Source organism: Pleuronectes platessa, chromosome 3 (assembly GCF_947347685.1).
Source record: "Pleuronectes platessa chromosome 3, fPlePla1.1, whole genome shotgun sequence".
Taxonomy (NCBI): domain Eukaryota; kingdom Metazoa; phylum Chordata; class Actinopteri; order Pleuronectiformes; family Pleuronectidae; genus Pleuronectes; species Pleuronectes platessa.
In genome coordinates, this window is record NC_070628.1 from 1,775,252 (window position 1) to 1,789,353 (window position 14,102).

Below are 14,102 nucleotides of genomic sequence, written 5' to 3' on the forward strand. Positions count from 1 at the left end.
GGACTGTTGATGACCCTGCGATGCTAACGTGGTGCTTCTCTGTTCACGGCAGCGCCAAACACATTTTTATTTATTATGCAAAATTGAATGTTATTGAATTTAAAAGCTGAATTTATCTTGTTTAAGACAAATTCAGAAATGTGTTTTCAGGGTTCAGGGTTTTCTGCAGAATCCAACGTAGAGGAGAAAGATGAGAAGAAGTTTGTTTCAGTATCAGACCCTCGTGGTTCATCTTCTTCTCCTGTCGTCCTCTGACAGAACGTTCTGATTGGTCGGGATCAACGTGATTCTTCACCTCAGCAATTTATCTATTTAAAAAAACTTTAATGTTTGTGTAGAAACATGTGGATCTGAAATAAGTTTTCTGAAAGGAGCCACATGTGATTAATTTGTTACAGATGAGATAAAAAACATAAAAATAGAGACATTGTTCAAGTGGCACGTTTAAAATTAATTAATTTGTTTGATTTCTATTTAAAAAAATCTCTGGTCCAAAGATAATCTGTTTACTTTGTGTTTCAAGGAAAATAAATCAAATTCTCAGATTTGAGACGTTAAATACTGCAAATATTTCACGTTACCTACAGTTACTTAAAGAATCTACAGATACTTTCAGTAGCTCGAAAAGATTAAAGACTGAAGATCAAATATTTAAAAACTAATATTTTATTGGTTGTAGTTCTTAATAGAAAATAGAATGTATCGTGAATTCTGCGATGTTTACGTCTTCACGCTGTTAAACCCGATAATGGAGGAAAAAAGCGTGAAAGTATAAACGTTAATAGATTTTATCACTGTGTCACCTCCTTGTATTTTCAGCAGCTGTGACGTTGAGTTTTTAAACTTAAATCCAAACCGACTGCGAATGAAAAGTGAAAAGTGTGTTTGTTTTGTGTCGTAGTGAAGAAACGAGTTTTCAGTTTGTCGGTGTAGCTGAGAGTCGTAAACACGTGGTGACTCAAACCGAGGGCTGGTGATGACAACTTCCTGTTTTTAACATGTACGTTTTTTATGAGCTCACTTTTCAAACTGAATGCTTATGAAGTCACTGAATGTTTAATTTGAACTCGTGATGCTGAACCTCTTCACGCTGAAAAATGTTGAGACCACAGACGATAAGTCTCCACCTTGTCCCACAGCCAATCAGGAGCCTGATACCATAACTAACTAACTTATCAGAACCAGGCGGATCAGAAACACTCGAACAAACCTTGATTTATTATTTAAAGTTTGGTCCGATCTGCTGACATGGAGGAGGCCGGGTCTACGGGCTATAAAGCAGCCCACCACAAGGGGGCGACTAAGATAAATTGGCTTCACTTTCGAGGAGCGGTCATGTCGTCCATCTTTATTTACCGTCTGTAGCTGAAGTCCGACATGCTGAGAAAGTTTCATGCCCCCCGCCCCTCCGGTTTATTGAACACGAGTATTATTGGATGTTTGGTTGAGTTGAAGTCTGATGCTCGAGTGTAAGACGTCTTGAAATGGGACGACCTCGCCCCCCCCGCTGTGAAGCCTCGCGACACAACTCGGTTAATCTTACCACTTTTAAGGTTTTATTTAAGGTTTTATTTATTTATTTTTAAAGTTTCTATTTGAAGAAAACGTTTCTCTGGTGGAAACGAGCTGTTGCTGCAGATTTAATTCTGTTCTCATGTGTTTGCAGATTCGTGGAGTTGTGTGTTGTAAAGTGAAAACAGACAATCACAGGAAACTGTTTGAAGTGTAGTTGAAAAGTAAAATCTAATCAAAGACTAAAAAGAAGCTGTTGTGTATGAAGTGTTTGTGTTGGACAGTGTTCGCTCGATGTTTCTCTCTCGACTAAACCCAAATATATTTAATATTTTACAATGTTTACATTTTGTCACTGTATTTGTATTTGAAAACATGCACAATAATATATTTTCCTTCACTTTAAGACGTTGCTGTGGAGAAATCACTCGAATAAAAATCATATTTGAACATTTTCTTGTCTTAATATTGAATGTGGAAGTAAATCAGAATTTCAACAAGTTCAGTTTCATATTAATTTGATATTTAATATAAATTTTTGCTGAACCACGAGTTCAGTTTTATCTGAGAATTAGAAACTGTTGAGAGCAGAAGGTTGATGACAACGCAGCACTTGGATCAGATCTAAGATCACCAACTAAGAGGGGGGGGGGGGGGGGGGATCTGTGAGGCCGTTAACTCTTTAATCCAATCAGAGCAGCTCACAACATACATGACACTCAGTTTGATTCTGATGTGTTTACACGTCGTGCAACCTACCGTGTTAATATCCATCCAAGAGGAAACTTTATGAAAACCTAAACCTGAAACTAAATCAAATTAAATTCTGATTTATTATGTTTGTGTAAATATTTTTTTCTGATAATGCCGATGCAAATATCGTCGTTTATCTATGGCTGATCATTTCTTTATTTGTTTTATTTGACTCAACTTCCAACGAGGATCCAGGATGTATTTAGTTCTAAGATTTCTGTGAGTAACAGCGCCCCCTGCAGCCCCACATGGGGATTCATTCTGTTCACCTCCGAGCGATGACGTGGCTTCACCTCGAGGAGCTGATGCGTCGTCCATCTTTATGAACAGTGTAATTAATATTCAGTTCATTTCTCAGCGGCAGAAACAACGAGGAGGAGCTTGTTAAAGTTTCTGTACATTTGTTTATTTACAGCTTAAAAATGGAAAACGTTTCAAAACTCAACTGAAACAAAACGATGGCAAAATTCACAACTGACTTTTCAACCCAAACTGAGCGTCAACACCAGTTTTTAAAATAACTTGAAAGAAATGTACAAATTCTCAGCAAAAATGAGAATATTAAAAAGTAAAAACAGTAAAAAAAAAAGAAAAGAAAGAGTTTCGTTTGAACTGGATGATCAGAGATGAGGTGAAGGATCGATCACGAGGGGAGACCTGCTGCCAGGATGCTGCCGAGCAGCGTCCGGTCCTTCAGAGCGTTTTCAACATCCTTCTCCTCGATCTTCAGATTCACCTGCAGGGGGCGACAGAAACTCATTATTCTCCACAATCAATCCATCATGTGACCGATGTTCCGACAGCGGCGCCCGGGCGGCGGCGTGTACCTTGGTGAGACGAGCCTCTTTGGCTTTCTTCAGGGAGAAGATGCCTCGACTCTCCAGCAGGCTGCAGAGCGACAGACACTCGCCCTGCCCGACCCCCGACACCTGCCTCCGGGCGCACAGACGACTGTACACCTCGTGCAGCTGAAACAACACAGAACCAGGTCACACACAGCGCCACCTGCTGGGCAATTACACCTTATCCATGTGAAATCTGAACTACTGGCAGGAGATGAAATGAACCATGGGAAATGGAGTTTGGTTGTGATCTTTACTGCAAATACGTTTTTTCATACTGGTTGACAACTGAGGGTCTGGATGTTAAAGCAGGTTACAGGAGAGTTTCATGGACAAGAACAGATTCAGACACAGACCGAGATATGAGCAAATGATCAATCAAATATTCAATCAAATGTTTGTTCATGTTTATCTGCTAATAAGCTGAGAATTAAAGTTTGATTAACGTTGGTAAACCTCTCAGCTTTAGTTGTAAGTGGATGTTCTTTCACAATATTGATGTTCACCTTGACGTTAACACTTTAGATCTCAAAGGGTTAAATTATCAAGATGAACAATAACTCTGGTATCCAGGAAAATCCCACGACTCTCACCAGTTCAGACTCCCTCCAGTTCAGACTCTCACCAGTTCAGACTCTCACCAGTTCAGACTCTCACCAGTTCAGACTCTCACCTTTCCCAGGACGATCTCTTTGCTCTTTCCGTTGCGGGTGAGCAGCAGGAGGCAGCAGACGAGCAGCTTCTGCTGCAGGGGGAAACTCTCTCCCTCCGAGCCGCCGCTCTGAGACGCCATGCGGTCGCCGTACACCTCCGACAGGACCCGTGCAACCTGGGGGAGGCTGACCCGAGACTCTGCTCCGACCCGAGACTCTGCTCCAACCCGAGACTCTGCTCCGACCCGAGGGGAAAGGTTCAGTCAGTGCTCATGTTCACCACAACAAGAATCAGCCGAAAGGACTGAGCTGCTTCAACTGATCCTGAATCTCACACGTGCATCTGGCTGATGAATCCGAGTGAAGAGCTTTTCTCACCTTTAGTCTCGGCCTCTGAAGTCGCTGCTTTCTTCCTCTCGTCAGACTCCACGATCTCCACTGCTCTCCTGCACAATGAGAGAAGAGTTGAGCACAAACTGTTCCTGGTCGGATCTCAACAGCAACTGCAGAGACGCTGTTGAGGAGCCGACTAACACGACTCTTTAGCTGAGGTTGTGCAGAGTTCAGAGAGTCCCAGACAAACCACTTAGAGATTTGAGTTCCCACCAACAGATTCATCTGAATATTGCGTGTTTATGTGAGAGCTGCATTCAGCAGGTAAAGGTTGACGGGTGAGATATTCACCTGCAGATGTCCAGAGCTTTCCTGGCGTCTCCCGACACCGCCGACACTTTTCTGGCACAGAACTGAACCGCGGCGGCGTCGAGGATCCCATCGGCAGACGCCTGAGGACAGGTGTTAATCACAGCTTAGTTCATCTTGTTTGTCTTCCTCTGTCCTGATGGGACGTCTGGTCCGTGTGGTTGTGCTTACCTGTGTGAGTCTGTCCTGCACGATGGCGGCGAGCTCCTGGCGGCTGTAGGGAGGGAAGTGCAGGAGCTGAGGGCGACAGCGAGGCCGGGCCTGCAGCCGGGGAAGGATCCGGTCCGTCAGATCCAGAGCGTTGGCGATGCCTGTCAAGTCAACACAGCACGGTGAGATGCATGAGAAGTGTCGCTCACCTAAACCATGACAACCTTCTGATTAGTGACTTTTAGATCTTAGACTTGAGCTGAGTCACAGCTGGAGGTCGGAAGCTTACCGACGAGGCAGAGGCGGGACCCGGTCAGGTACGGCCATTCGAAGACGGTGTAGAGGACGTCCTGAGCTTTACTGTCCAGCTGGTCCATCTCATCCAGAACAAGAAGCCTGGAGACAAAAGAAAGATGGAGTCAGAGTCTGTGATGAAGCCCAGTGAAGACACCGACGTGGTAAAGTGACGAGAACCACGAGCGCCTCAAAGCCTCAACTCACAGTTCATAAACAGGAAAATTACAATCAGGTTAAATGTATCTCTCTATTTCTCAGGGAGAGATGAACCACACAGAGCAGGAGGAAACTTTAAAGACCAGTTCAGGGTCCAACATGATTCCTGTTGAAGTACTGGTTACTCACACAGTGGGCCCCGGGGCCGTCAGGAGCCGCTGGAGGCCGCTCTGCCCGCCGGGAGCTTTCAGTTTGTCGGCCAGCAGGGGGAAGATGGCGTGGGAACTCCTCAGACTCATACAGTTCACCAGCACGGTTTGAACCGACGACAACTCGGCCTGGAAAGAAAGAAAATCCCCGTCATCATCCAACTGGAATCTGCTCGACTCCTCTTCACCCTGAGATGTTTCTATTCTCTCTTTTCCAGTTGTGTGTCCTTTGTGTGATGAAAACTTCATCAACACAACTTCTCAGGATAATCTCTCACATGCGCTCCAGAAAACTGACTCAGCCCCTCTGGAGAATCTCCTCCTTCATTCATTTCTGTTTACTTTGTAATTCTGCTCTTTAAAAGGTGCCATTTAAAAGTAGATCATCATCATAGACTGAAACCACTGCACACCCTCCAGTAGGGGGCGGTAAAGCCCCACACAGCTGCTGAAGTACCTTCATCTCCTGCAGGACACAGTTGAGACAGGCCGTCTTGCCGGTGCCCGGAGCTCCAGAGATGTAGAGGCTGCCGGGGACACTCTGCAGCAGCGTCTCCTCCAGGAAGGAGCGGATGGACGCCCGCTCGGTCTCCCTGGACAGGAGGCGCTCGGGGACGGCCGTGTGGAGCGCCTGCTTCACGCTGTGGAACCTCGACTCTGGAGGAGACAACAGGAAGGTTCATTATGTTGGAGAACTGAACCAGGTCTAAATGAAACCATCTTCATTTTGACAGATTAATAAGGTTTGTGTCCATCAGCAGCTAAAACCTGCAAATAAACTGTCGACTCCTCTCGAGGCGGAAAAGGACGTTTCTAATTCTAATGGATCAAAAAAGTGTCCGAAAATATAAGATCATTTTCAGTTTTCTCTGATCCACCGTCAATAAACCCCCAAATAAACCGATTATGATAATAAAACAGGAAAAAATCCCCCCCGCTTTAAGATTTAAAATGTAATCTTCAACCACTGTGATACGACATTTAAGTCAAAACTTTACTACAACACCAAGAACTCTGGTTCCAGGTCGTCACAGGTGAATATTTCCTGTGACTCCAAACTCAAAGAGGATGTAAATAACTTACTTTCTGCAAACAGTCGAACAACTGGCAGCTTCCTGTTTGGGCCGTTGTGGCGAGCGGGACTTCCAGCGGGTGTTTCCTGTCGTCTTGGCGACAGGGCGCCAGCGGGAGAGAGTGGCGCTCTGGGCGAGGACGGGATCAGCTGACGGCGAGCTGTGACTGGAGAGTTCTCATTGAAGCCCAGTTTTCGGGGGTGAGGCCAGAGTGGGTTTGCTCTGCTTCGGGGGGGATCCCAGCAGAGCGCCGCCCAGGTTACAGCCGTTGTCGTCGCCTTTGGAACCAGAAGAGAGAATTTAAACTTCCAGAGAAACGTGAGGGAATTAAAGTTGTGACACTGCGTCTCTTAGTCGGGACACAACGTGGTCTGCGAGTCGTACCTGTGCGTTTCCGGGGGCTGAGTGGAAGCCGTGGCTGGAGACTGGGAGAAGAGGGAGCTGGACATCTGGGAGAGAGGGCGGTGGGCCGGTCATTGGGACGTCCCGGGGTCAGCGGTCCGATCCCAGTCAGGGGGGGCAGCGAGGGGCTGGGATCCAGGTTTGGTTGGAGAGGAGCCCGGAGACGTCTTGGGGACGGAGGACACTCTGGTGGATTTGCGTCGGGGGAACTGCAGCGTGGGCTGAGCTCGGCCCTGAGAGCGCGTGCTCGGCATTTTGTGTCTGACCTGAAACGTGAGACAGAGAAAATTAGTTCCTGATCCCGAACTGTGACTGGAAACAGGAGAACCCACCAGGAATCACACAAACCTGCTCCAGGCGGTTCACTGAGGCTTTGTCATTCAGTTTCTCCCATTGAATAAAGACTTTATCCATCTCGAGGGAAATTTAGGTAAATATTATTGTTTTATTTGGCTCCTGCAGCCACTTGAAAATATATAAAAGACTTGAAAACACGGCCCAGTTCCTTAACTGATTATAAAACAAGACTTTTAACAAGTCATTTCTAGATTAAATAAAATGAATGGTCTCTACTTGCAAATATCAAGTTCTGAACAATTTCTGGGACTTAAAACCGAATAATTCGCAGTGCATTGTGGGATACGTGCATGAAGAGAGACCGGAAGATAAATTAGATTAAGTGAAAAATCTACAAATGAACGAGTGCTTCAAAAAAAAAAAATCTAAGAAAATGAAAATCAATGGAGAAAATGGCTGTTCTGAAAAGTTCATTACTGCCCCCTATCGGACTGGAGTGAGGCCAACGAGAGAAATACACCAGGAAACTTTAACTGTGTGAAATCGTTGTGTTGTTAAAATGTGTAAAAGTTACACGTGTGCATCTTTAATCTTTATCGAGCAGATTGAACCGGTGAACGCAGGAAACGAGTCACTGTGGGGGGGGGGGGGGGGGGGGGGTAATTGCGCCACGACACAACAGCGTCATAAAAAACAGCGCGAACTTTAACATGTGAGCTGAAACACTAACAGCGAGGAGACAATGAGACAAATACCGAGACGAGACAAGGAGACCCACACTAACTGCGAGGAGACAAGAACACATACACCAACAGGAGACAAATACCGAGACGAGACAAGGAGACAAACACTTACAGCGAGGAGACAAGGACACATACACCGAGAGGAGACAAGGAGACAAACACCGAGAGACAAGGAGACCCACACTAACTGCGAGGAGACAAGGACACACACACCAAGAGGAGACAAGCACAGAGACGAGACAAGGACACAAATACCGAGACGAGACAAGGAGACAAACACCGAGAGGAGATAAGGAGACACACACCAAGAGGAGACAAGCACAGAGACGAGACAAGGACACAAATACCGAGACGAGACAAGGAGACAAACACCGAGAGGAGATAAGGGGGACCCACACTAACTGCGAGGAGACAAGGACACATACACCGAGAGGAGACAAGGAGACAAACACCGAGAGGAGACAAGGAGACACACACCAATAGGAGACAAACACCGAGAGGAGACAAGGAGACCCACACTTACAGCGAGGAGACAAGGAGACCAACACTTACTGTGAGGAGACAAGGAGACCGACTCGAGTCCTCTTCAGGCTCCGGGTGAAACGTCTCTGTCCTGAGGAATAAAGTAAAAACCTTCTGGATCGAACGCGAGCTGAAACACTGAAGCTCTGGAGACAATCTGGCGCCAAATCCCCTCCTCATCCGGCAGCTGCTCCCCAACCCGCGCTCTGATTGGTCCGTGCAGGAGCGTCACCGATGCTCATTGGCTGAGCTCACACGGATGCTACGTCATGTGTCGTCAGACCGCTGGAATATGTGGCGGGAATTTGAACAGACAACTGTTTTGGCGGAGTAGAATTTTTTTCCCGGGAAATACCAGATCGTAGATGTAGGAATAAAGTGTTTTTGACTTTACTTCAGCGGTTTGATTGTATTTATACTTCTACTAAAGTACATTTCAGAGGGGAATACTTTGCTTTTTACTTCATTACATTTGTTAAACTACACCATGATGGTTTTTAAACTCCTCTCCTGAGGAGGAGGCCACGTCTCCTCTGCCCCGTGCGTGCACTGTTCTGCAATTTGAATTTTCTATTTATACTTTTATTATTATATTTCGAATGAATTTCATTTGGTTATTTATACCGGTATTAATATATTTCGAATTTTATTTATTTATTAATACATTAATTAATATATTTCGAATTGTATTTATTTACTTATACATTTATTAATATATTTCGAATTGTATTTATACATTTATTTATTTCAAATTGTATTTATATTTTTATTTATAAATTTCGAATTTTATTTATTTATATATTTCGAATTTTATTTAGGATTTAGGAGTTTAGGATTCGCAAGGAAACACGTCTTCATCGTGTTCACATGATGTTGTTACAGTTAATAACAATAATAATAATGAATGTATATATATATATGTCTATACATTTTTTTTCATGAGTTAAGTTACACACAGCAGTTTTAATTTTAGAACACATACACACACACACACACACACACACACACACACACACACACACACACACACACTCACACACAGAGTCATGTGATATCCAGTAACTGCAGGACGGATGGACACACGCACACACACACAGACAGACAGACACATACACCCCCCCCCCACACACACACACACACACAGAGTCACGTGATTTCCAGTAACTGCAGAGAGGGGGAGGAGCCTCCAGTGAAAGTGAAAGTGTTCAGACTCGTTCTAACTTCAAGGAGCAGACGGAGGAGACGTGAAGTCTGAGGCTGGTGAGTGTTCAGCAATATTTATATGTATGTATATAAGAAGTCCTGTGTACTAAAATATAAATAGAGATATATATATATACCAGTACTACAAACTATGAAGCCCTGCATCTATTCCACAATAATAAAATAATTCATATAAAATAAATGAATTGATTCAGTCGACAGAAACGCTTGAGTGCTTTTATTTGGAAAGGGGAAGGCTACAGGCAGGGTTCGTACGGTCATGGAAAACCTGGACAAGTTAGTAACATGTGTTTTTCTGGGCCTGAAAAAGTCATGGAAAAAAATAATCTCCCAAAAGTTTTGGAAAAGTCATCGAAATTTGTTATATTCATATTTTCATGTCGTTTATTTTAGGGATGGGCATAATTAATCGACGATGGATTAATTGTTCATTAAGAATTTCGTCGATGACATTATTTTTTCATCGATGAAAACTATTGCATGTTCGCTATGTGGAAGGAGCTCGGCATATCCGAGTTGCCCTGAACGCAGCACAGCGAGGATGTTAGCAGCCCGGAGCTAAGCCTCCGCTGCTCGGCTTCATGTCCGCACACGGACCCCCACGCGGAGGGGAACCCGGACAGACCCGGGTCTGGGTGAGGGGTTCCGGGAGTGAGGGCGTGACAACAACCGGACTGAGACGTCGAGGACCGTCAAATCCAGTTAGCTCTCAGCGGCTAGCTGGTCTCTCTCATCGGGGCTTAAGAGTACAGCAGCGCATATTTTCAAGTGTAACCATTGAACTGATCCTGTTTAACTGCCACAAGAGTCGTTCATCTTGTAATAAAGATCCCAATGAGGAAACAAGCTGTGTTTTTTCTATTTTCACTGCATTTTAATATAGCCTATAAATAGTGAATTTTAATATAAAATTATGAATGATTAATTGAAAGTCGATCGTTAATTCTCCCGACGATCGAGTAAGACAATTTAATCGACTGCCCATCCCTAGTTAATTTACGCTGAGTTTTAAATAATTCATATGCTTTTAAAGAAATACGCTCAAAATATAAGCAGGCATACTTGGGTTTGTGTCATTTAAGGTATACTGTATGCCTTGGAATTCTCATTGTTAGTTTGAATACCACATTTTGTCACTTTCGCGTATACACAGAGATTTCACAAAATGTTCAGTCATGGAAATTTGGTTTAAAGTTATTGAAAAGTCATGGAAATCCATTAGTCAAAATGTGTATGAACCCTGTACAAATATTTGTGTTTGTGACGTTTTCAACAGATAAACATTGAAACTGGTGTGAAAGATCATTTCACTGTGTTCTGCTGTAAACTGAGCAAGAACCAGAAGGAAATAGACCAGACCTTGAATATCTAGAAGAGCAGCGTGGCCTGAACCACAACTGAGCCGCAGCCGGTGCAACATGGACGAGGACACTTCAGAGCAAGTTGGACCCTCAACCACAAAGTAAGAGACCTGCTACAAACATGTGAAGCTCCAAACTGAATCCTCACAGAATGAACCAGTGAATGATGTGTTCTGAATAAAAACATGTTTGTGTTTATAGAGGTCAGGACCACAGACTGAGAGCAGAGTCTCCAGGGTCCAGCTGTCTGTCTCTGAAGAGTGACCGGTCCATGAGACGTCCTCCACTCTTCAGTAATGAACCTGGACCCTCACACACAGAGTAAGAGACTGTTTCTACAGGGACCTGCTCTGAAGAGGATCTAGTTTCCTCTAGTGTGGCCCCTGCATTAGGACACAGCTTCATTGAAGTTGGTGACTAATCTCTCAGAATCACTCAAAGAGCTCAGACCTCCACCAAGAACCAACACGCTCCTTATGAAACCACTTTGAAATCCACTAGAGACTCATTTTGATTTGGATCTGCACCAAATTCCACACACTGGTAAACATCAGTCCTCTGAACATGTCTGTGAAAGAGCCCCCCCCCCCCCCCCCCCCCCCCCGCGATCTGGTTAACAGACCACCCTGAAAGCTCAACTAACGTCAACTTAAGAAAACACATGCAAGTTGACAAAACACCAGCAAAGTAAAAAAACATCTTCATCAATTTCACAACACAATCAGGCCATCATGAAATACCAGGAGCGTGTGTGTGTGTGTGTGTGTGTGTGTGTGTGTGTGTGTGTGTGTGTGTGTGTGTGTGTGTGTGTGTGTGTGTGTGTGTGTGTGTGTGTGTGTGTGTGTGTGTGTGTGTGTGTGTGTGTGTGTGTGTGTAGCGCAGTGATTCTCAAACTGTGTGGCGTGCAGGCATAACAGGTGGGGCGCGCGACCGGGAGGGGGAAATGTGAGGCAGAACTTATATTATAGCCGAACCAATGTTTAAACGTCCGTATCACTTTACCGCCGGAGCAGTAAACAAATTGTTCTTTCGCCGTAGCCAGGGCTCTGATGCCGTGGGCGGCTCTGAAGCCCCTCTGGAGTGGCTCCCATATACAGTCTATGTCCCTGTACAGCGCACACTCTCAGGTCCCGGGGCTCCGCCCCCCACCCCGCTCACTCGCTCAGAGACGCACACAGGAGATCAGAGCTCGTTCACGTGCAGCAGCCCGTCAGGGACAAACAAGAGACGGTGGTCAAAAACCAAGTTGAAAAGAAAGTACGAAGAAGCCTGTCTTGCTCTTGGGTTCACAGTCAATGGGGTAGGACAGGGGTCGGAGACCTGCAGCTCTTCAGCCCCTCTGCAGTGGCTCCCTGTACAGTGCTGTGAATGTTGCGCATATTTTTCGCGAACGGTGAACTTAACGAATCAGTTTTCATATGATGAACGTGAGTGAACGTACCGTTCACGTTCATTTTTTTAAATCATCATCGTATTAGGCCGTCATGGAAGAACAGGAGCGCGTGTGTGTGTGTGTGTGTGTGTGTGTGTGTGTGTGTGCGTGTGTGTGCGCGCGCTCCCAGATAGCGGACACGCACACAGGGAAGAAAATAGAAAGTTTAATTCTGCGTGGACAGGTTAATTTGCTATCACTGCCAACGATGCAGGTTTACCTGTATGCTTGATATGTGGCGAGGAATTAGCAAACAAAAAAAAATGTGATGCTTAAAGACATTTCCAGAGCAAGCACACAGCATCTGCTGAAAAGTACCAAGCTGGATACGAGCAAAAAAAGCATAGTTCTGTGCTTCATTTATTTCAAAGTAGGCCTACACATGTATTTTATTCTCCTCTTCATTAGAGTTTGATGTTTTCCTTTTTTGTAATGGGTAAAAATAGCAGTTTTTTTTATTGTCGTTCTATAATTTAATAAATGCAACTAACTATAGTTTTTATATATATTATATAACTATATAACTTTATAACCTGTGTTACCAGGGCGGCTCCAGACAGATTTAATATGGGGGAAGAGGGGGCAAAATGGCTCTTTGGATAGTAAATGTTGCCTACCCCTGGGGTAGGACATGAGGAGAGACCAGTGGGGATTTTATGTCTGAAAACTCTATTAGACCCAACAAATTAAGATGACACTTAGAAACATTACACCACAATCACATGCATGTGTTCTTTCTGGTTGAGCTTTGTAACAAAGTGATTATAATTGAATAAATGTTTTCTCTATTATTGAAAAAGTACAGACTGATGGAGGAATGTAGTGATAAATGTCCCAAAAGAACTTCAATTAAGTTGAATTTAAGTAAAGTTATTGCACTATTCTTTGAAAAAAGCGACAAAGGTCACAAAAAGTTGTTGTTTTTATTTGAACATCAAAATTCCTGAAAGTAATGTGGATTTAATGTTCATGTGTATGTAATGTAAATACACATGTTAAACTGGGCCCATTTTGTTGTGGGGTGGGGAATGAAAAATATTCTAGACCCAAAGTGGGGCATGACAAAAAAAGTTTGAGAACCACTGGTGTAGCGAGTGCTCCGGTCCCGGGCATAGACTGTATACAGGTCCCGGGTCCCGGGGCTCCGACCCCGCCCACTCGCTCTTTTGATAGTAAAGGTTTCCTCCCCCTGCTCACTATGGACAACACATGGCCTCACAAACAGGGGCTTGCTTGTTAGCGCTGTTTATTCAGTTTAACAGGAGAAGACGACATGTCTCTAGATCGGATCATCTTCCCTGATCAGATGGGTCTCTCCGAGTGAGGGGGCGGGGTCGGAGCGCCGGGGGTAACACACACACACTAACACACACACTAACACACTCGCCCGCTCCTGGTATTTCATGATGGCCTGATACGGTTGATGATTTAAAAAATGTACGTGACGTTCACTCACGTTCATCGTTACGTCCACGTTAATAATATGAAAACTGATTCGTTAAGTTCAGCGTTCGCTAAACATATGCACAACATTGTACTGTAGAGCCACTGCAGAGGGGCCGAAGAGCCGCGGGTGGCCGAACCCTGTGTGGAACCGAATTTCTATGGTGTATTGGACGTTTTTGTGGCAGCAGTGTGCATCACGTTTAGCTGTCCTCTGGAAACACTTCCGTTGTGTTGTGGCCTCTTCTTGCTGCGGGTTTGGCTTTTTGCAGCTCGTTCCGGTATTTGCAGCGCTTTGCTGTAATGTGTTGTGTTGTGTTGTGAAATTGAT

General features: G+C 44.6%; 2 protein-coding genes across 4 annotated transcripts in view; one reads left to right on the plus strand and one right to left on the minus strand.

Annotated features, from left to right (window-relative positions):
- Positions 1-2,673: 2,673 nt before the first annotated feature.
- On the minus strand, positions 2,674-8,476 carry cdc6 (cell division cycle 6 homolog (S. cerevisiae)). The gene is given in 14 exon segments (XM_053415904.1): positions 2,674-3,001; positions 3,093-3,233; positions 3,781-3,977; positions 4,139-4,206; positions 4,445-4,545; positions 4,634-4,773; positions 4,902-5,008; positions 5,255-5,403; positions 5,732-5,931; positions 6,358-6,547; positions 6,549-6,625; positions 6,732-6,867; positions 6,869-7,015; positions 8,342-8,476. Coding segments are annotated over 13 exon segments (1,734 nt in total). The 5' UTR covers positions 7,004-7,015; positions 8,342-8,476; the 3' UTR covers positions 2,674-2,908.
- Positions 8,477-9,480: 1,004 nt separating this feature from the next.
- Positions 9,481-14,102, plus strand: part of LOC128429899 (NLR family CARD domain-containing protein 3-like) — a 14,370-nt gene continuing 9,748 nt past the window's right edge. For 2 of the 3 annotated variants that reach the window (XM_053415773.1, XM_053415789.1), the window contains exons 1-3: positions 9,481-9,571; positions 10,812-10,997; positions 11,098-11,217. In XM_053415773.1, coding sequence (XP_053271748.1) covers positions 10,954-10,997; positions 11,098-11,217 — 164 coding nt within the window. In that variant the 5' untranslated portion in view covers positions 9,481-9,571; positions 10,812-10,953. Of the gene's footprint in view, positions 9,596-10,811; positions 10,998-11,097; positions 11,218-14,102 lie in introns of all 3 variants that reach the window. The other variant, XM_053415781.1, reaches the window with a different exon arrangement.